The sequence below is a fragment of the Lepisosteus oculatus genome, chromosome 2, assembly GCF_040954835.1.
Source record: "Lepisosteus oculatus isolate fLepOcu1 chromosome 2, fLepOcu1.hap2, whole genome shotgun sequence".
In the NCBI taxonomy this organism is placed as follows: domain Eukaryota; kingdom Metazoa; phylum Chordata; class Actinopteri; order Semionotiformes; family Lepisosteidae; genus Lepisosteus; species Lepisosteus oculatus.
Genome location: NC_090697.1, coordinates 32,863,546 through 32,885,345, shown reverse-complemented (window position 1 = coordinate 32,885,345; position 21,800 = coordinate 32,863,546). Strand labels below are relative to the sequence as shown.

Sequence of the window (21,800 nt, the reverse complement as noted above, 5' to 3'; positions counted from 1 at the left end):
CCTTAAAAGTCACAACTTAAAACAAGAAAGCAGGGCCCTTTGAGTGGCTCAGTTGGTACAGACTGAGCTTGATCATAGGTCCAAGCCTGGACCCTGTCACTAGCTCACTGTGGCCAGGATTTTCCGAATGAGGCCCAGCGGCGAGAGGCCCAGCGCACGCCGGGAGAGAGCCCTAGCCAAGGCGGAGGGTTCTGGCATGGACAGAGAGGCTAGCAGGAGGAGCCCACGGAGCAGCCTGCCTCACGTGTGCAGCCCGGAGGGACGGTTTGCCATCGGCAGGATGCTCGACTCTTCAGGCGGGGGCAATGTAGTGCCACGCAGGGCGCTTTAGCCATGCGCACGCAAGGCGGGCTGAGAACAGCGCCGGGGGGCGGGACTACGGGACTGTTTTATAGTGGGGCAGAGGCTGGGAGACAGCCTCTTCCCTTCGTGTGTGTGTTAGTGAAGGCGCAGTGCTGTAACCCCTGTCCCTGTGTGTGTAACTTTCCCCGGTTCGAGTTAATAAATGTGTTGTTCAACCCCATTCCCCGAGATTGACCAGTCGATCTCGGAGTCCTTGCCAGTCGATCGCAACACTCTAATGGCCAGGACGGGAACCTCGATCGCAAGAATGTTTGGCAAAAACTAAATGGGCTATGGGACTACTTTTTTCGATAGCCTAAAAATTCATTCAGGTCTGTCCATGTAATGCCATACATTTTAAAAGCCCTTGTGTGTGTTTAACCCTTGTCGAATGCGTTATAAAAGTGTCTGCCCTGAGTGCTGGTTGACACTGGAAAAAAAGGCTCCGTAAATGAAGAGTGTCGTGTGTGCTACCCAAGAATGTTCTCTTGGATATTGCCGCACAAACCCCACATTCCCTACATTGCATAGTGGAGCGAAAGACTGGCCGCGACAAATTCACCAACAGTTTGATATGTTTGATTGCCTATTTGATAGTTGTACTGTTTGAGGGAAACTTGAGACTTACCCTAACCACTAGGAATGGGAGCATGATTTTTTTTTGTACTTTCGCATTCATATCTGAAATGCTAGCGTCTACACGAAAAAGGGAAATATAGAACAACATTGCAAAACTGCACACAAAACTTATGATGTGGACTTTCCCGCTAAAAGTAAGTTACGGAAAGGAAAAGTGGAAAAATTAAGATCTCAACTAGTAGCAGTCGGTTTTCACGAGGCCTAATACAAGAGGGAAAGCAGCAATCATCGCATCGTTCTCCGAGAGCCACATCCTGGCTCAACACAAAAGTCACTCAGGGATCGAGAAGTAATACAAAAAGCATTTGTTGAGGCTGCTGACGTTCTGTTTGGAGATTTCAAAAACAAACATTTTTGGTGAGGTTCAGACAGCTGTTGCCTGAAATCAAAGAGTTTCTCAAGTCCTCTAAACATGGTGAATATGCCCAATTAGAGGGTGACCAGTGGCTTCTGGACTTAGCATTCTTCACAGACTTGACTGAACTGCTAAATGAGCTGAATGTCAAGCTGCAGGGACAAAATAAAAAAGTCATCGACATGATCAGCAGTGTCAACACATTACAAAAAAAAATACAAGTGTTCTCAAGTAAGCGTCTCAGTGCCAATGCTCACATTAAGGTAGGATATTCTTTTTTCTAAAATGGGGAACATAACTGGTTCACTGTAGCATGAGTCATTTGCTAATATTTGCTGTCATTTCAGTGATGGGTATTATTATTGTACTGATGTGACCACAGTCTGTTTTTCCTATATTAGAGCTTCAAATGCACACTGGTAGATCGCACTGGACTGGCAAATAAAAAAGTAGATCTTACATTAAAAAAGGTTGGGCACCCCTTATTTAGAGTATCTCCTTGAGGGTTAGTCTGTCTGCAGGTATTCTAGTTTTCTTTAAAACAGCAGCACATTATGAGATGGGAAAGCTGTTAAATTAATCCAATTTAGTCAATAACCAGTTAATGCAGCTCATTAAGTGCTGAATTGCAAGGAGTACCTGCAGAGACACTGGCCCATCAGGACCAAGATTAGAGATCTCTGAATTAAAGAAAATTCATGAGAGAGCAGACCTAGCTGATGAAGTTTAATTAAGGCAAGTGTAAAGTTTTACCTATAGGTAGTTAAACTAATCTATGCATAGGAAACGCTGAGGTACTATAAAAGAGGGGTTTAAGACATATTAAGAAAGACTTAGGGGTTTAAGACATTATGTCTTCTAGACTATTGGGGGTGAGCAATTAAAAAGTCAAAGTGTTACAATATTATTAAAAGTGTAGGGAAAATCAAGAGATGTTATGCACTAGTAAGGCTGCGTTAAGAATACAGTGTATAATTTTGTTCACCGTATTACGGATAAGACATTGCCACACTAGAATCAGTAGAGAAAAGCAACTAGATACTGTATGTTCTGGGGCTTAAGGGGATGTCCTACACTGACAGGTTGAAAATTAAAAGCAGATTGTAAAGAAAATTACAAGGGGATTTGATACAATAATTCAAAATCATGAAGAGCACCGACAAAATCAACCCAGCTGACTTCTTCATAACAGTGAAATGTTTACCACAGGACAAGCAGAAACTATGTGGAAGTGCTTTTAATACTGACAACAGAAAATACGTCTTTACCCAGAAACTTGTGGAAGTAGCCTTGATATCCTAGCTTTTCAAGAAATGGCAGGATCACAGATTTACATCAAATAGCTTACAGGTAACGAACAGGCTAGAATTTTGACTGTTCTTCAGTTCTTAGCTGTAGTGACATATAAAAATAATAAAGGAAAGAACCCTATGTAGTTTCAGCTACAAGAACAAAAAAGGTTGCCTAGAATGTAATACTTATGTTGCCTAAGAACTCCCTTCCAACATATGTAGAAATATACAATGAGGAGATCCCTAGACCCATTTAACACCACTAACCAGGTAATCAGTCCTTTTCTTTTATGTATTCAGAAAAATTGAATTCTGTTCATTTTGCTTTTAATTACCATGGCTTTTGCCTGTTATTCCCCTGAATCCATATGTTACACATTTAGGGCTAGCCACTGCTAATATTTACTTGTAGAATAGAGATTTCTGTATCCACGAAGAATCTGGAAATCAAAAATTCATGCCAGTGACTTAGAAACATTTTAAGCATCCCATCCCTGTAAATGCCTCCCAATAATATTTCCTTCATGGAAGAAATATAGTACATATTCTGAGAGCTTATTAAAATCACAGTGATTCTGCAAGTATGCAAATATTGCAAAGAAGGCAAACTAGAGGAGAGTGTTCTCCTTTGAAGCGACATGTTCCATATTGTACATCTTATTTCAACATTCTAATGTTGACTCCTGTATGGGCTCATAAACACAAAGCTCTAGTGATAGATTACAGTATGTAATTATTATGCAGGGATATATTAGTATATATCCAGCTGCCAAGAGGACAATTAAGTAAAAGCTTCATCCTCTTGTGTCAGTTGCAGTAGTGTTGTTCATCTGCGAAGATGCAGCAGAATTGTTCATCTGGGAAGATAATGGATCAACTTTAATTAAAAAAAAAGCCCACACATTATTTCAACAACCTTTTAACGACCCATCCGCCCAATTTTTGCCACAGGGAAAGAATGAATAATTCATGCTTTTTAACTCAAGTGGCCTGTTACAGAAGCTTTGTATGTATTACATTCTGTATTAAAAAATCTCTAAGTGGCATAAAGTAGTGCATACAATTTGGGCATAACTGGTAGTACAGTGGGGAAAGTATTGTACTTCAGTACTACAAAAAACTATGTTAACAAGCAAGTCAAACTATCCCCCAGATTTCTGCAAAAACAGATGCCAAAGCTATCCGTTTTGTAGGATTAACATGCATTTCTGATAAAAAAATGTTACCATCTAATCCTATATTGTTAAGATTGTATTACAGTGGGCAATCTGTACTAAAAAGAGTAATGTGGAGCTGTGGAGTAATGTTTCTGCAAAACAAACGGTAAATTTAAGAAATGGCAGCACTTGCTTTTTCTAAAGCTTTAAAATGCTGATAAACCATATTGGCCCTATGGTTTTATGAATGGTGATAGTAACTCCATGAATACTTTCCTAAGTGATCATTTTGTGGACCAAAACCAAAGTGATCATGTTTGCATTCACAAGTGTTTAAATGGTAGCTACCCTGCACTGCAGCTCAGACAGTAAAGTAAGATGCTTGGCTGAAAACAGTGCCAAGGATTTGGGCTTGGAAGACGTCTGGCAGAGCTTGTGCTCTCAAGCACAACCATGGATTGGCAGTAGGTTAATCCCAGGTTCCTTCATGCTTTGCTCCACAATATCCCAAACGGAACAGTAATATCAGAAAGAATATCAGGAACCTTGCCTTGCTCTGGTTCTCCACAGTCCAACAGCCGGTCCCGGAAAGCACCCCACCAGTGTATGTGAAACCCGTGAAAATCCCTACCCCCCTTACAGGGGCAGTTCAGAGTAGCCAATCAGCCCAAACCTGCATGTCTTTGGGAGGTGGGAGGAAACTAGGGCACCGATGCAAACACAAAAATCCACACGCAAACTCCACACAGACAGTGGGATTGAGCCAAGGACTGTGGAGCTGTAGGGTAGTAGTGTTAATCACCACACCACTGTGCCACCCTGAAATAATGCATTTCACAAAGAAACAGAGAAACAGGACTTTTCTATGATCATTTCAGTTGAATTTTTGTTTCACTTATGTAAAACACAGGACACCTCTATGAGAAATGTATTCAGAGGTGCATCATCACAGTCCTTAGTCCTTTAGTTGGTTGAGCGCCATTTTCTATGCAGTGGTGTGCAAGGGCTCTGGGATTAGAGCAGGGGATGCTAACAGGCTGAACAAGCTCATCATAAGAGCAAGTTCTGTCATTGGGTCTGATCTGGAACCCTTGGAGGTAGTGGCTGACTGGAGAATGGTGTCCAAATTAATGGCCATCATGAACAACGTCTCCAATCCCCTCTATGACATGCCTGTGAGAATAAAGATGACGTTCGGCAATAGGCTGATCCAACCATGGTGCGACAGGGAGCGCTACAGAAGGTCATTCTTGCCTTCTGCCATAAGACTGTGCAACTCATCCACTATGTGTCTGGGTAGGGGCAACAATGACATTGAACTGTTTTTGGACTAAACATTAAACTCTCTGCTTACATCTGGTTTTTCCTGTTTACAACTGTTTTTTGTGCACTTCTCACTGATTGGATTTTATGTATTGTATAATTTCGTTACACTGTGCTGTGTTGACTGTGCTAAGCTGCTGTTGCACTGCTATTTCCCTCACGGGATCAATAAAGTATCTAAGTATATTTTTATATTTTATTATTTTCAGAATTAAAGTAAAAACTAGACACCTGTCCCATCAGTTTTAAACAATTAAGAATTAATGTTAAGTAAAAGCAGAAATAGGTCAGTGCAAAGTCTTCCCTTACACAGGAAATTAAATATCTTAATTACAGGTCTGGGAGACAGGGACTAGCTTTTCCTTAAATTAAATGTTTACACTCAAGAGCTTTGACTCTGTACCCAGATGTTACATGTTCTTTTAAATGCCTCAACATAAAACAATTGCCTGTGCTGGTACAATTTCAATTCCAGATCTCCATTATATACTTTTTATTTTGAATTAAAATCAAATATATTTAAATAATATTTGTTTTGGATTTATTAAGACACTTTATGCATGAAGGATCAAAATTCCTGTAGTTATACTTCACAAAATAATGTTAATAAAGGAATCCCTACTTCAGTAACTTTTGCTCATTTTTTTAAGTTTTGATCTCCCTTATATAGAAACAAATTGCAAGCAGTTACAGTATTTGGGCTGTTCCATTCTGCTAATCACACTTCTGTACTGTGGCCTTCTTGTACCTGTTCTATACCTTTTCAAAACTGTACGGCAAACACCTAAGAATACTGAAGAAAATAATTATGTGATTAACTGAACCAGTTCTAATGTAAAATGTATATTCTCTCTATCCCATAAAATGAGGAACGCATTTCTAAAAGTATCAGACAAATGTCAGACTGTAACTACCAACAAAAACTCTATGGTCTCTGCCATAACTCAAGATGCGTCCAGGCATGTTGATAGTCTCATTAAAACGATTTACTATCAGTAAATAACAGGCTATATGACTATCTCCTGAATTAAGTGTAACGTTTGCTGCAAATGTAAAATGCAAGTCAATTAATTTAGTTAGCAGGGAATATTTAGTATTTTATCTGCAAAATAACCAAATTGACATAGAAGAACATTTTTGTAATATCCTGAAAGTGTGAATTTTACCTGAAAATTAAAGAGCCCAGTGTTAAGAAGCAAGGTCATTCAGATTTTAGAGGCTTTAATAAAATGAAATAGACTTCAAGATTCCTTCTGTAAGTTACCCACAATTATTACATGCTTCACCAGTTTCTGTTTTTCAGTACTTAAACATTTATGCAACACTAAAAATAAAGATGTCTGAAGTCCTTCCAAATTCTGACTAAGATTATCATACAAAATGAAAATTTCGTTTTTTCAGGTGCATATGCAGTATTAAGTGCTTAACAAAATGAGTCCCTTTAGTGTAGTGGACTCTACATAACATTAACACCAACACACTGCCATATGGTTTTAAAACAACCTGGTTTGTTGTTCGTTTCTCCCGAGTCTGCCAAAACCAGGGTATTAGGCTAGCCCTTACTAGAACACATCAGCTCAGTAACAGACTAGCATTTGCAAGAATATATTTCATGAAAACTTGCCTTCAAGCGCTTCCCTGTAAAATAAAGACTGTCGCTTAACTATTATAAGATTACCCGTCGATTTATTTCGTATTGCAAGTTAGACAATGCAGTTTTAAAACAGCTTGAAAATTAGGTCTGAATTTCAAAGACCACGTGAGACCATTCTCCTAACCAAGCGACTTTAGGGTAACACTTGTGTGATATTACCATTTTCTGGGCAGCATAAATTCGAGAACATATATACAATGTAAACCCTGCTTACAAGCAATTACGTGATTAACTGTATATAGAAGAATGTTACTGCTTTACGGATGCTACAGATTAAAGGCGTTAATTGTGAATAATGCATGTGTTAACATCTGACACTGTTTTGTAGATAAAATGAATGAGCTTTCCAGACAACTTTGGAGGGGCTTTAGAGTTATTCGCTTTCGTTTTACTTCACTCTGCACGCACTCCACGTTTGAGTCAAAGTTCACTCACAAAGGAGCACACTAAATCTTTCGTGTATGCACGATTCCTTTAGGACAAAACTTGCAACTTTTTTTTTTACTTACCGAGTTTTTCACCGAACAAGGAGGCATAAAGTCCCGAAAAAAGTAGGAAGAATCCATGAAGTTTTTGTTTTCCGGGCATCTCAGTTGTTTTCTTCTTTCGAGTGACGCGATTAAGTGAAAACAAGAGTTGTTTCTGTAAACATCTACTAAACCATTTCGTTTAATTTAACATGTTTCACCCCCTTTCTGCCTCGGTGTTCCGCTTGTGGTCCGTCTATCTGTTCCCAGCAACTCCAGAAAGATTCCTCAATGAACTCTTCCGGATTTCACACACAGGCGGCACCCAGCGGACACTCAACCAGTTTGACAGCACTGGTTTCATAGGCGAGGTTAGAAAATGGGGAAAAAAAACTACCTGAAAGTTTAGTTTTGATCTCATGTACAGCCTTCCAGCTTATCTTCCACCTCGCCCCATATTTATAAAACAAATATTAAATAAAAGGTTCCTATCGAATAATTTAAGGCGCAGTAATCAATGTGAGCAATACAATGCATGGTGGAAGCTTTGAGTTCAACTCGTATAATAAGTAAAAAAGCAGATTGAAATTGCGTACAGTACGTACTGTACTTAGAACCGACCTGTTCATAAATTAGATTGCCCAAACCGAGATGCAGATGTGAGTTAAACGGGAAATTTCTTCCCGCAACTATTTAGACAGTACGAGACCCGATCTTCTTTCACTAAAGGCGATGTACCATTATTTTTCAAAGTCAAGTGCTGGAAAAAATCATCTGCCTGATTCGTTTTTGAAAACTGTCGTCGGACCTGCGTTTCCCTCTTTTTCCCCATCACAACCTATGCAGAAAGTTTGGTCAATTTTGAAGCCAAATACGCTCCAGAGAAAGATAATGTAGCATGTTACATGGCTTACATCAGAAACCTGTTTCCAGAGAACAGGCTTTTTTGTACAAACATATGTGTCAAATTAGAAGTAATAGTTTCAAATGTTAAACCAAAATTGTTTTGTCTAATAAAATCTACTTTCATCACGTCCGATCAGAGCTGAGATTTTTTTTTTAAACATCAAAGCAGTAGGCCCAAACTACTCTAGGACTTTTGATAGTGATTAGATACTCAGGAAGAAACTACTGTTAAATCGATTATGCTTTAGAAATTGTAAAAATACCTTATCGTTACGTTATTAAGTACTTAATTTTTACAAGTTGGCGGTCCAATGTTACTCGGTGCATTGGTTTTACGTTCTTATTAACGGATATGACCACACTCATATGAAGTTAATTGAATCCTTTAGAGCGTTATGAAATATGGTGAACTAAAAATGTCTTCTCGATTTAATATTCAAGAAGCCTTACAAAAATCTATTCTTTTTGTGCTTTTCTAAATCACGTCCAAGGATCTCATTTCTGCTTAATAGGTGCATCCACATTAAATAACAGCTTAAGCACATATAAACCTCAATTGAATGGTTATGCTGTTTTACACGTAGGGCAGTGATCTTACGTTAAAGGATCTTAAGCTTTTAAGGAAACTTAAAAGAAAAACTTCTCTGCAAACTGCCTCCAGTAATTGTGTATAGTTTGTAGAATATAGATTTCTTACCATTGAGATAAGTCGCCCTCTGCTGGTAGTTGGACAGACTGTCGAGCGATTCTAGAGAGAAATGGAACAGGAAATCCTGTTGCCAGGAACAGCTTCGGTGGATGTGATGGTGAGCTGAGTAATTGGTGTGACAGGCAGATTCACTAAATTTGGAACAGGAGTCATATGTGATGCATATTTTCCCCCGTGGAAATAGAAATCTGATATCCTTAGAATCTCTAGACGTTTTTGTAAGAAATACTAGAAAATCGGATGGGTAGGGGTCTAAAAATAAATGATGACCAGCTTTGGTCCCGCCAGATTCTTGTATGGAGGTTACAGATGGATGCAGAAAGAAACAGTGTTTCTCAAAGTAAAAGATACAGTTTTTCTAGGAGAGACATTTCCCTGTTTTTGAAACACAGAAACAGATAGCAAAGTTGTTCCTTGTGTACTGAAATGTACAAGACCTGTCTGCAACGATACAGTTTTCTCTGATAGATTGATCTGATCAAAGCATAAATATGGTTGAGTTGTAAGCAATTAATCACTGAAGGTATTACGTGAAATGGAATACCCCAACGTGTACAGAGTTATGTACAAATATAAAACCTTAGAAAACCTTCAATAAAAAATAGTCACAGTCCAAAAAAACTATTGAGGTCACCTATTCCACAACATACATCTTTTTGTACAGTTGATAAAGGTTACATCAGAAACATAATAAATGTGAACTGCAATAAAAATACCTTCATGTGTTGACAAAAAGAGACTATTGTTTGAGTATGGGGCATTCCAAGTACACAGTTCAATTATGCTGTAAACTCTGATTATATTTGTCTTGTGCTCTTTAGCTGGTTTCATGGGAGTGAGAGAGTGGACTTTAAACAACAGACATTTCCTTCTAAGATGACACGTCTTCAACTGAAAGTTCACCAATTCTACAAAAGATAATTGCAACAAAGCCAAGAAAAGATTGTAAATAGAGTTCTGATTTGTCTGTTTTGCAAAAATATTAGACAAAATATCTCCTTCATGTTTAAGGAAAAATATTTAGAGTATATATAAAACAGGTATTTGCTGAATGGATTCTAGAGTAAGGAAAAGAAGAGCTGAACTGCATAAATCAAGCATCTTGTCCCTGGTGGTCTTGATCTCTACGAACTTTATTTCTGGAGGAGTCACAGCCCAAGACAGCTTTAACGTCACCTTCAGCCAAAGCTCAGTAAGTTATTCTTGCATTTTAAATTCATGTTTCTGGTTTCGTGTGTTGTAAAGGATTAGAATTGGCTACACAATCTATCAGACTCTTCTCTGACACTGAAGTTTCTTTGTATGCTGTGTACATTGACAGTGGAGGTCTACTTTATATTATTTTCTTAAAGTAATTTAAGAAAGCATTATACAGTGTGAGCAGTACATAAATAAAATGTATAATAACAATGAATATTATTGTTATTATAAATTGTATTTTTAAATTATTATTGTTCTGGGAAAAACATGTTACTCTGATGATATTACCACAGATAGAGCAATTTATATTCATGCTGTTAAACACCTCTTGATATTACTAGTTTCGAACTCTATTAAATCAAGGTAATGTGTGCTTTTTATTTATGGTTTATAACTTCTATAGCTATCTTAATTAGTGGGAAGTTGTGTCTGTGTGCTCCACAACTAAAAGGTTGTTTTTTGTTGTTTGTTTTTTTTTCACTTTTTGGTCATGGAATTGATGTTTCTTAATAAGAAACTGGGATATACCCAGATTGCATTATCCTAAGCCCATTGGTCAAAGTTAGCAGCTTTCTGTTCTGGGAGCGCATAAACTGCTTTTGTGCGAGTATTGAAATGTTTCTCATATAGAAATTGTGTTGGACAAAGTCTCAAAGACCTTCATTGATAAACTTAATTGTTTTTGAAATTCCATGCATTCTGAAGTTCTTTTCTGGTGCTGTAACACTTTACAGCATATCACATGCCAGGAGGAGATTATTAGTGAAAATTCAGGCCTCAGATACTGTACATCTGAGAAAGATATCCTTCTAAGAAGATTTCCCAGTCTCCAAGGTATTATCATATATACAGTATAATTAAGCACTGTATAACTGCTTAGTATGAGGAACAATTCTGAAACTTTAGTTTTAAGATAAACCAACTTCTGAAGAGGAAGGGTGTGTACAGTTCTTTTGAGACATTGTAACCACACAAAGCTGAGGTTACAACTTTGTAATTTTTAGAATTTGAAACTTGTTTGGTCATTGATGAGGCATATCATGAAAGTGGGCTTTATCATGTTTGATATCACAGTCAATAAGAAAATAACTCATTATTTATGATTGTTAACCTTAATGCTGACTGCGTTTGTTAAAATTCTAAAATCTTACTCAGCTTTATAGCATACCCTCACTTGATCAAATTTATCTTTGTTTGCCGTTATGTTTGATAAGCTTTTTTCATAAGCCTTTATGTAATATAGGAGCCGTGGTAGCTCAGATGGCAAGAGTGTCTAGCTCCTGAGTGGAAGGTCCCTGACCAGATCACCTCCACTTCCAATGTTGGATCCCTATGGGCCTTTATGGCCTGAAAAGAGACTGTTTATGTTTATGTACTGTAATATAGTGTCCCCCCAACTCCCTCATGACACCTGGCACTGGACTGCCCCTTGACCTTCACCTTCCTTCCTTCTTCCTCTGTAAGGGAGGGTGAGTTTACTTCTCTCCTTATCTCTATGCTTCATCCCTCTCCATGAGGGATGAAGCACACCCTTTCTGTTCTTCAAGAGCAACAAACCTGAGAGACCCTGCCTCCTGTCTGTCATTCTCCACCCACTGACACATTGTGGAAACAACGAGATTCATTGCAGTGCCAACTGTACTTCAAAGTTGAGTTGCATGCACAGCTTCTGTACAGTATGTGTATATTTCCTGATTATACTTGCAAGTCCTTTTTTGGAAATGTAAGACTTGGTATAGAAAGAAAATCTGAAACCATAAGCTGAGTTTCATTTGTGGCACATACCTGAGGAGATGAACCTGAGGAGATTGTATTACTTCAAGAGAAACAAATAAGGGAGGCAATTAGAGAAAAGGTGCAATTTTTGAATTATTAAATTATTTTTCCTAGACATAGTCACCAAGAATGATATTATGTATCATGTGCATTAAAACCTTTTTCTCGTGCTCAGTTAAAAAATAGGTAACTCATAGTACACACAACTGCCTTCTTTCATTCATTGTGGTTTCTTTCAGCACAGAAAATATTCTGTAGAAATCATTAGACCCATCCATGTCTATTTTTGTACCCCCATATAACATAAGATTTTTAGAAATATTCTCCATCCTTGAAGGAACATTTTGTGCAGGAAATAGAAAGGACAGTTTATTGTTGGTGAGCACCAGCAAAAGGTGTTCTTGACTTGTTACTGTTGGACATTTTATGGCTGATAACTATTGTAATTGTACATCATTATTGCTTATTTATCATAAACTTAATATGGCTGCAGATGAAATTGATCACGCCGTCTTTACTGGTTCTCAAAATGCCAAATTAAGGAGGGTAAAACTCCTGATTATGTTCTCCTGCATTCTCTGTGGCACATAGCAGAAAGTCTGAAGGTGTCTTTTGTTTTAGCAAAAAACTACAAAATACTGTAACTCATTTCACACTGTGGAAGCAAGCATGGCATTAACATTTTATTTGCCTTTTCTCATATCTTAATTATTCTATCAGCATTTCAGTCCTTGATGTTATATAGATATAAGATATAAATATGTTATATATAGAAATATTCTATATTGACTATTATGTTTCATTAAATATTTGCACCCCTAGGACTTCAAAGTTACAAATTACTATTTATGATGATCATGAGGCTGACCCACAGACTCTTCAAATGCATGGGTGCATAGATCATAGAAGAAACAGTTAAGAAAAGTTCCACACTCAGTCAGAACCAGTACACATGTAGTTTCTATACAATTCTCTATTTAATACCTTCAAAATTATTGGCACCCTGATTAAAGATGATTTAAGAAGGCTGTATAAAACAAAGTACATAGGTAATGAGCTACAGTATATGGTAATATTCCAAGATGTGGAATATACTTTACTCCATTTATGAATGGAATTAACCGAAATTATAAATGTATTACAAAAAATATGTTTTTTTTAAATTTGGCACCCCTGTTTTCAGTACCTTGTGTACCCTCTCTTGCAAGGATAACAGCACTGAGCCTTTTTATATAATGTATTATGAGATTGGAGAACACAATAGAGGGATCTTATTCCAATCCTCCAAACAGAATCTTTCCAGATCCTTGATATCCTTCGATCTGCTCTTATGCACTGCCCTCTTTAATTCACAGAAAATCAAGAAATCAAGTATAGGCAATCACAGAGATCTGTAAATATATTTTTTTTTCCTAAAGGTGGGAAAGATAAAATGGGGAACTGTACTGAAGAGATCCTTTGTAGTCATTGCTCTTATGATCCCCGTAACACCTGATAAGTCCTGCTGAAGTTGATTTTGAGAGTGGACACTGGCAGTAACACATCATCAATGTGTTGCTTGAAGAGTGAAGAAGCCAGCATAAGAGAAGAATGAGCTTCTTCTGCATCTTCTGCATAACCAACAAAGATTTTAGCATAACTTTGTCTCATCCTGATGCCTATGGTGACTCTACTGACTTGTTGATATAAAAGATTATTGAAAAAAATGCATTCAGTGCATCAAGAGTATGGATGGAAGATGTGGCACTCACTTTATTAAAGGTGTGTATGAGAGTCGTGAAGCCATAGTCATGGGGGAACAATGATCTTTATGAAATATGATGTTCATGGTAAAGATTCTGATCCACAAAACTGAAAGGTATTATTGCTGGTCTAATTATATAATATAGTCTAACTAAGCTGTCAAGGAAAGCAGAGATATGAATAGTTGGGAGGTTATACAGCTATATACTGTATAGCTGGATGCTTTGTACTACAGACACAGGGATCTGGTCTCTGGTCTGAAGAGCAACCAGGCTTGAATATGGATTTATTTAAACTACACTGCATGTAGAACAGGATTAGGTATTTTAATAACCTGTGTGTCCCGTGGGATTAAAATGTAGGATGCACAGAGACTTCAAGTCAGAAGCTATATCACCTTAAAATCCGATCTCTGATGTTAAGTAAAGCTGGACCTTGTTAAACTATTATCCTGGATGGGTCCTTAAAATACCATAGTAATGTTAGAACATAAGAGGGGTTACACATGAGAGAAGGCCATTTGGTGCATCTTGTTTGGTTGCTTATAGATGGGTTATTCAAAATGTATTTAAGGAACTCATCCTGTTGTTTCTTGAAAGAATACATGTTCAAAGTGAGTATTCTAGCTGGGTAGTTGTTCTAGAGTCCTAGAGCCTTGTGTGTTAAAATCTGTTCTCAGTTTTAAATGCACTTCTTTGTTTCTATATGTCTCGTAGTTCTTGTTTTCAGTATTTATTCTGAAGGACTATGGGGTTATATTGTCAATTCATTTGAGGATCTTGAATACTTGAGTTAGGATACAGTACATACTCTTAGTTCAAGATTAAAATGATTGATCTTTTAGAGTAGGGCATGATTTGAGTCTGGGAGTGTATCTAGTAACTCCAAAACAACATATTTTTTTCTGGCACATGATGATAAATTCTACAACATAGTACAGTATTGTGCATTAGTCCAATAATTGTATTTTATTATCTTAACATTCTTTGATTTATGTTATATACTTTTAACAACTGTGTATATCTTGGCTTATGCTTAATTGTTACAGGAATATGGATTTTGCAATATTAAGCTTCTCCTGCAATTTCCAACTATGTACAACATAAAAAACTGTTGCAAGCAGTGCCTTTGTGTGTAAACTAACTCGAGCGTGATGTTTACTTCACAGCAGCTTACTTCTGGAAAACAAAATCTGTAGAAAAACATAAGTAAAGCTACAGCACACTTCCTTTTTCCTGCAGTGTCACAGTTACACCATCCAAACTGGATGTTCATTTAAGGAAAAATGGACATAGAAATGTTAAACAGGAAGCAGAAACTGATCTTAAAAAAGACCATTGTTTGACTATAGCCCACAGAGTAGTGAAAGGTGGTTTATTTTCAATTTGAGGAATTTTCAAATGTGGAAATTTTGGAATAGAGCAAATAAAAAAACCTAGATTTGTTTTGTTTTGTGTGAATCTTCAGTTAAAGTAAATAATTAAATGTAGTGACAAATAATGCTACAGTTGTGTTTGTTTTTTTCAGCTGTTTTTACACCCTAATTTCTTTAAAAAATATGCAAATGGCATATCACATTGCTGGTTATTTATCTTTAGGACATAGTTAATCTCAACTGCCAGATTAAATGACGCAAACACATCTACATTAAAGGCATAGGATGTGGTGTTTGCGTTCCTTATCAAGCATCTCTTACAATGACTTACTCGTTAACATTAATTTTAGCTTTACTTTATTAACTTTCTACCTGTTTGTGTATCAGCTCCTTGCATATACTGTAGATCCTAGTGCGTCTACTGTTTGTGACTGTTAATCACAAAAAAGAACATATTTGCAATGATAAATGGACCACAATTCTTAAAGCTTTTTTTTTCTTTCTTTGCCACATCTGAGCTACTGTACTCATGTAATATTTTTTACTGCAGCTTAAGTAGGACCCTGGGCAGCTTGGTGAGACAGTGGTGAGAGTCTCTGGGTTTGATTCTTGGGGAGTTTGTATGTTCTGCTTGTGTTCTGCTTGGTTTCCTCCAGGTGCACTAGTTTCCTCGCACAGTCCATAGACATATCGGCAGGTTCGTTGCCATCTGGGGAAATCGGTTCTGGAGTGAGTGTGTCTGTGCCTGTCTGCCCTGCAATGGACTGTTTTTCTGCCTTGTGTCCATTGCTTGCCGGGACAGGCTCCAGCTCCCCTGTGACCCTGTATTGGATAAAGTGGTAAGACAATGGACAGATGAATGGAATTAAGAGACATTCTGTTATGTTAGTACAACAGATACACAAAGGCAACAGTAAGGCTGGTTGATCCTATAGCATACTCTATTCTCTTTCTCCAGCCTCAACCGGAAAAGGAAATGACACAAAACAAACTAAACAATACAAGGACACACTACTGCGCCAGTACTTTGCATGTGAAAATAAATTAATGTATAACTGAACTACATGGAACATACACCCAACATAATACTAAATTCTTGCTCTACCATTTTAGATTTATAGCTTATTTCTACTACCCGAATGTAACACTATGCACTTGCCTATCAAATATCATCTGCCAGTTATTTGCCGTTTTGCATTTTGTCCTTTTGAATCGTCTTCGCCTTTTCTAGAGTGTTTTCTGATTGCCTTATTTTGGAATTGTCTGTGTACTTGACTTGCTTATGAATTATACCAAAGGTAATCCACAGATATAAATTAAGAAGAGCTGTGGCTGTACACAGATACATGTGTGATTTTATTAAGGACACTAATCTAGTTTGAGCATTAAATCCTTATTGATACTTTTTTTTAGTTAACCAGTTCACAATCCTATTATTGTATGTGCAGTTTCTTAAATGCACACCTCCATGCATTTAAGGAACTTCAACATGTTATTTAATATGAGAAATCAAAAGTACTTAGAAAATCTAAATGTACTATATCTATTGTTCTGTCTGTATTAATTAGTGGCACTCTTTGTTAAAAAAATAGCGTATTAGTCAAACAATACCTAAATTTGAAATCCACTAGGGATATTCTTTACCTTGCAGAAAACAGATAATTTCTAGTTACTGTTTAAAAATAGCCTTACATGTGATATAGTACTTATTGGTCTGAAATGACCTTTTATTTTATTTTAATTTTTTTGTAAGCTTTTCTTCTGAATGGGACCTGACAAAATTGACAATTTTGTAGTCACTGGTTATTACACCTTTCTTAAGTGTCAGAATAGATTAGTTCTTGGCCTGTGTATAAGATTTTGTAATATTTCTGCATCTCCAGTGCTATATACTATAATATAAAACTTTCTCTTCTCAGCCTGAAGCATGTTGTCAGCTTCTTTCTTGTTAAACACGAGTGAAATATTAATTTAATACACCAGTCATTTTCTCTTTGTCTAAAAGTGACCCATTATCCTTAGATGCTTTACTTTTAATGTTTGAATGCTGAAAAACATTTTATTTTGGCCTACAGTGCAATTTGTTTTGTTTTTTTAATTTTCTTGGCAAGATGTCCTTTTTGTTAGCGTGTGCTTGCAGGTAATTGTACCCCGTTTCTTTAATTTAACTGTTGCATTTTAATTATTTCATACAGTCCAATGTAAATATTTTTAAAAATAGACATTCATAATTGTTTTAGTTTTATTTAGAAAACACTACTGGTAACAGACTTTATCGGTTAACAATTATTACATTTTCAATTGCTAGATGACTTAACCTTTTTTCTAAACACCACTCTTATCTCAAAAAGAAGAGATTCTATACCACTCCTGTTGCAGTAGTCATGAAACAGAAAATTAACCTTGAATAAAATCTAAAGCCAAAAGGAAAAACCATATGTTCACGGTCAGTAAAGTACACATAATCTTTTAATTTAGTAGCATGTATCTCACTAAGATCAATAAATCCTTCCCTTTGAATAATAACCTTAATATGTTTTGTTTACAGTAACAAAAATGAACATTTTTTTGTACAATTCAGGTTAATTTTATTTTTATCTCTGTCTATAGGACTTTGAAGGAGATACTAATGGGAAGAGGTTATTAAGAATCTTGTCTGAAGTGCAATTTACCCTTTGATGTGACTTGTTAAGATCAAATAATTGTTCTGCATTAAGAGTGAGACTTGAGTGAATGTGTCATTGCTGGCTCTGCTTCATCAGTGCCATTGCTAAAGTCCTGTGCTAGTTAGTTTGTATCAAATACAAAAAAGACAGAAGAAAAACTCAAAACCTCATAAAAGAAAGCTGGCAGTGGTGCTGGTGGTTGTTTAGATACAGTACTGAGCTCTTGGTAAATGTTAGTCTTCATCTGGCACGATAATACAGTACCATGTGTATTGTATAAGAAATACTAGACTCCACCCTGCATAAAACATATTAATGTTATGTACTTTAGATGTAATTTTGAATTGCAGAGTAATTAACATGTACATACTGTTGAGGAGAAAATGAATCCTACAAAAATTGTGTCAGCTCAGATCAAGTTGGACCAAATTAGTGCTGGTTCAATTCCAGAGAAAAGGGAAGATGCTATAATGAATGGCCATCTGTCAAAATTTGACAAATATAGTTGTCCTTGAGATGTGAAGACTGTTCTTGGTCAAAGTTGAACAAATAAGCATTTTATGCCTAATTAAACACGATGCTGCAAGTCTTTTTGAGTAAGTATCAAATTTCAACATAAGGTTGGTGCAAGATTTGCCCATTGTGCTTATAAGACCTCTCTCAACTTGCTAGAGGATATCGGTTTTGCTTATGGACAGCAGCTTTCAAAACTTTCCACAGATTCTCAATAAGAATCAAGTCAGGACACTGACTGGAACACTCAAGGAAATTCCTTTCTTAATCTTAACCCTGACCTTGTGCTTTGAGTCATTGTCCTTTTGAAAGGTGAATGAATTATCAATCAATCTGATGTTTAAGGCCAAAGGAACTACTTTGGCAGGAGAGGGTGGAAGAGAATATTACAAGAAATGTGAGAAAAATTATTTGGGAGGCCTAAATTTCAAATTTTCATGACATTCCTGGCATCATCATGATACAATATTTTGAATATTTTGAAACCTACCATTTGGCATTGACTGCATGTGTATGGTGTTATATTTATGTTTCTACACCATGTGTTTGTGGTAAGGTCATTGTAAACAGCAACCTACTGTATCTTTGGGCTGCACTGGAAGCCAGCCCCAATGTCTATGGTGAGAGAGAGCACTTTCTCACAGCAGCTTCAGTGTAACCTTAAAATAGCCTATAATTGGCATATGGGTGTATTGCTGATTGGGTTGATCTTTTGAAGGATTTTTTTTTACAAAATATTTGCTCTTTGAGCAAATTCAAGAAATGACTGCATCACTTTTGATAAAAGACGCAGAAGACAGTCCAGGGTGAAGGAAGTCCAGAGATACCATATTTCCCCACGGCCTTCCCTTTTCTCATTGAAATCAGACCTGCCTTGAGTTTTTAAGTGGAGATGTCCTTCTGGTGTGTCTTTGTGGGGCTATATATTTCCGGGTCACCCTTTCCTCCTGGCTCAGCATTGAGGGATTGGATGTCTTGAGACCCGCCTAGCCCCAAGTCATCTGCTCCGCGGCCTGAGGGCATAGGTTTCTACCCGACATCGTCTGACCTGCTGAGCCTGGGCTAACCCCCGTTTTGTCACTACGCATAGGGTCTTTATTGCTCTCCTGGCCATTCCACATCATGCCTTTCCGATATCCGTGACAGAATTCTGAGCCATACATTGACCCCGTGAGCGGCGTTTTTTGTTTTCCCACATCGATTTGGGCCTTTTTATTTCAACTCTCCTATTCTAATCGCGAGATGCCACTCCTGACATTCGTGGCCGTGCATCTGAGAATCTGTCCAGGCAGCAAGCTGTTGTCTCTATCAGCTGCTACTTAACATCCTGCTTGCGATGCTTGTCAGGTAGTCCCCTTTTGCCAACAGCTTGGTGTCAATCGCATCTGGTTTGACCTGTGGATTCTGCTGATTTAACTGTTCTTTAAAAGGTATCCCAGCAAGAATGTTGCCGGTCCTGGGTCCCCATAATGTTCCCTGTGTTTTCCCACACTTTTGAAAGAGATCTTTCACCCATAGAGCTCCAACAAGGAAGCTGGAGTCTTTCGGTTCTTGGTGGTTGTTAGTATGGCTGCAGAGCAGTAATACTCCTTTGGTCATGAAGGAATTCAGTTCTTATGGAGCTGGTCCATTCTGCCCCACGATTCTCAATGAAAGGTATAGCTGAAAGAGTTAGAGCTGGGCTATGTAAGGTGGATAATGCTACTCTGTCAACACAGAAAGTTTCATGGTATTATGTGTAAATAAGTTTTATTTGTATGCTTCCTGAAACAAAAATAATTCAGCTGTGTTGTTTGTCAAATGCTCTTGTCTTGAGTCTATAGTACTCAAATTCCTGAGAGGCGTGCTTTTGATTACCGAATCTAACATAATTGTTTCAATTACACAACAGACCTCACATTCTTATATTAAGCTAATGTGAGTACACATTCTAAACATATGACTGATTTGGTATTTTGTTTTAAAAATATTTTTACAATATATTTAAGATCAGTTTTTAGTTTATTGTAAAGGGAAGCACATACTTATTGAATAAAATATTATAATTACATTTTCATTTTTCCTAGAAAAGCAGCTATCAGACTGGATACAGGAATGGAAAAGAAATAGATACAGTTGAAACTGTTGGTAAGTCATAGATGTGGTATTTAAAGGTTACAAAATCAGCAGTGAATTCATTATCCTTATTTATGAGACCCTTGTTCATGTACAATAATTCTAAATTTTAATAACCTAATGATTGTTAGATGTAGATGATCTTGGGAGAAGTAAACATACATCCCGAAAAAGGCATATGGAAACTCCAGTAAGGAAAACAGGTGCTATGTGATCACTGGTAGAGGTAAACCGTGTGTATATGTGTAAATACAGTGGAACAAGTCATAGGTTTATTCCTGTATAAATACAGTGACAGATTGCAAAACACCTGCCATATACTGTAGGTAAACAGCCATGCCACAACACTCAGATTCTAAGAAAGATTTTCCTTTTACAATTAGACAGATTGCTAAACAAGGGAGAACAATGGGGGCACGCAACATCGAAAGTATAGTGAACTAGGTGGTGGTCCAATTTAATTGATTGTTTGAACATTAAGAGAAATCAAAATTCTGGCACTCAGGATTAATCTAAGCATTGATACTGTTACCTGCACTTTCAAACATGCTTTTGTTTTGAATAAATAAATGTCCTTTATCACACTTTAAATTGTAACACTTTGCAACAAGAATTGTTCCCCTTGCTGTGTGCATTACCTCAGAAATGTCATGTTTTACTTCCCTCTGGACTAATCAATCCGTATTAAACAAATTAAGAACTCTTTGAGCTTTTTTAAGGAGTTTGTACCCTTTTCTTAACTTCTTTCACAATCAGGAGAGCTTCATTACCATGGGAAGTCTTTTTGCATTACTAAATGTTGAATTAACAGTTTTGTCTTTCTTTAGATCCATTGAATCCACCCCCAGCTCCATATGCATTAAACATTAGCAGCCACAGTATAACACTGAAGTGGAGCCCTGCTAATCCTTCACCAGCACTATATATTCCCCAGTGGATAATTCCAAACCAGCCAGGAGGCTGGAGAAGCTCTGAGGTACAATCTAGTAGAGAATACATTGCAAGAGTCTGTATTAGGAACCAGGAAAGAACAGATTGTGTTTTGGTGTTGTTTCTTGTAACACTTTGTTCTTATGGTAAAATTACTTCCTTTTCAGAAATAAATCAAATCGGTTGTAGTAATAATTGTACAATTAGAGTTAGCAATCAGCAAAAAAAAACCTTATTAAATTACAAAGCTATTTATTAAAACTGTAACGACCGCGGAGTTCGTAAGGAAGAGGCTGTCTCCCAGCCTCTGTCCCATTATACAATACACAGTTCCGTAGTCCCGCCCCCAGGCGCTGTTCTCAGCCCGCCCTGCGTGCGCATGGCTAAAGCGCCCCATGTGGCGCTACAATACAAAATGTAGGGAGATGCAGTAAAAGGCAAGTTTGTTCTTATCAAGATAAATTACTAAGTATACACTTAAGTATACTAAGCATAACACATTGATGAGCTATTGTGTTTTTCCTCCTTTGTTACAGAATGTGTCTGAAACCCTCTATACAGTGAGGAATCTTTACCCTTACACAGAGTACAAGTTCAGAGTTTGCGTTGTAACACCACATCACCAGGCCTGCTCCCCA

At 37.2% G+C, this 21,800-nt stretch overlaps 1 protein-coding gene and 1 long non-coding RNA gene across 2 annotated transcripts in view; one reads left to right on the top strand and one right to left on the bottom strand.

The window, feature by feature from the left end:
• Positions 1–7,578, bottom strand: part of dcbld1 (discoidin, CUB and LCCL domain containing 1) — a 43,476-nt gene extending 35,898 nt beyond the window's left edge. Inside the window, exon 1 of the mRNA XM_015356579.2 lies at positions 7,272–7,578. Coding sequence (XP_015212065.1) covers positions 7,272–7,350 — 79 coding nt within the window. The 5' untranslated portion in view covers positions 7,351–7,578. The remainder of the gene's footprint in view (positions 1–7,271) is intronic.
• A 2,161-nt stretch (positions 7,579–9,739) lies between these two features.
• On the top strand, positions 9,740–21,202 carry LOC138217317 (uncharacterized). Its single transcript, XR_011181033.1, has 3 exons — positions 9,740–10,036; positions 20,184–20,244; positions 21,060–21,202. It is a non-coding gene; the product is annotated as an uncharacterized lncRNA (long non-coding RNA).
• The last annotated feature ends 598 nt before the right edge of the window (positions 21,203–21,800 follow it).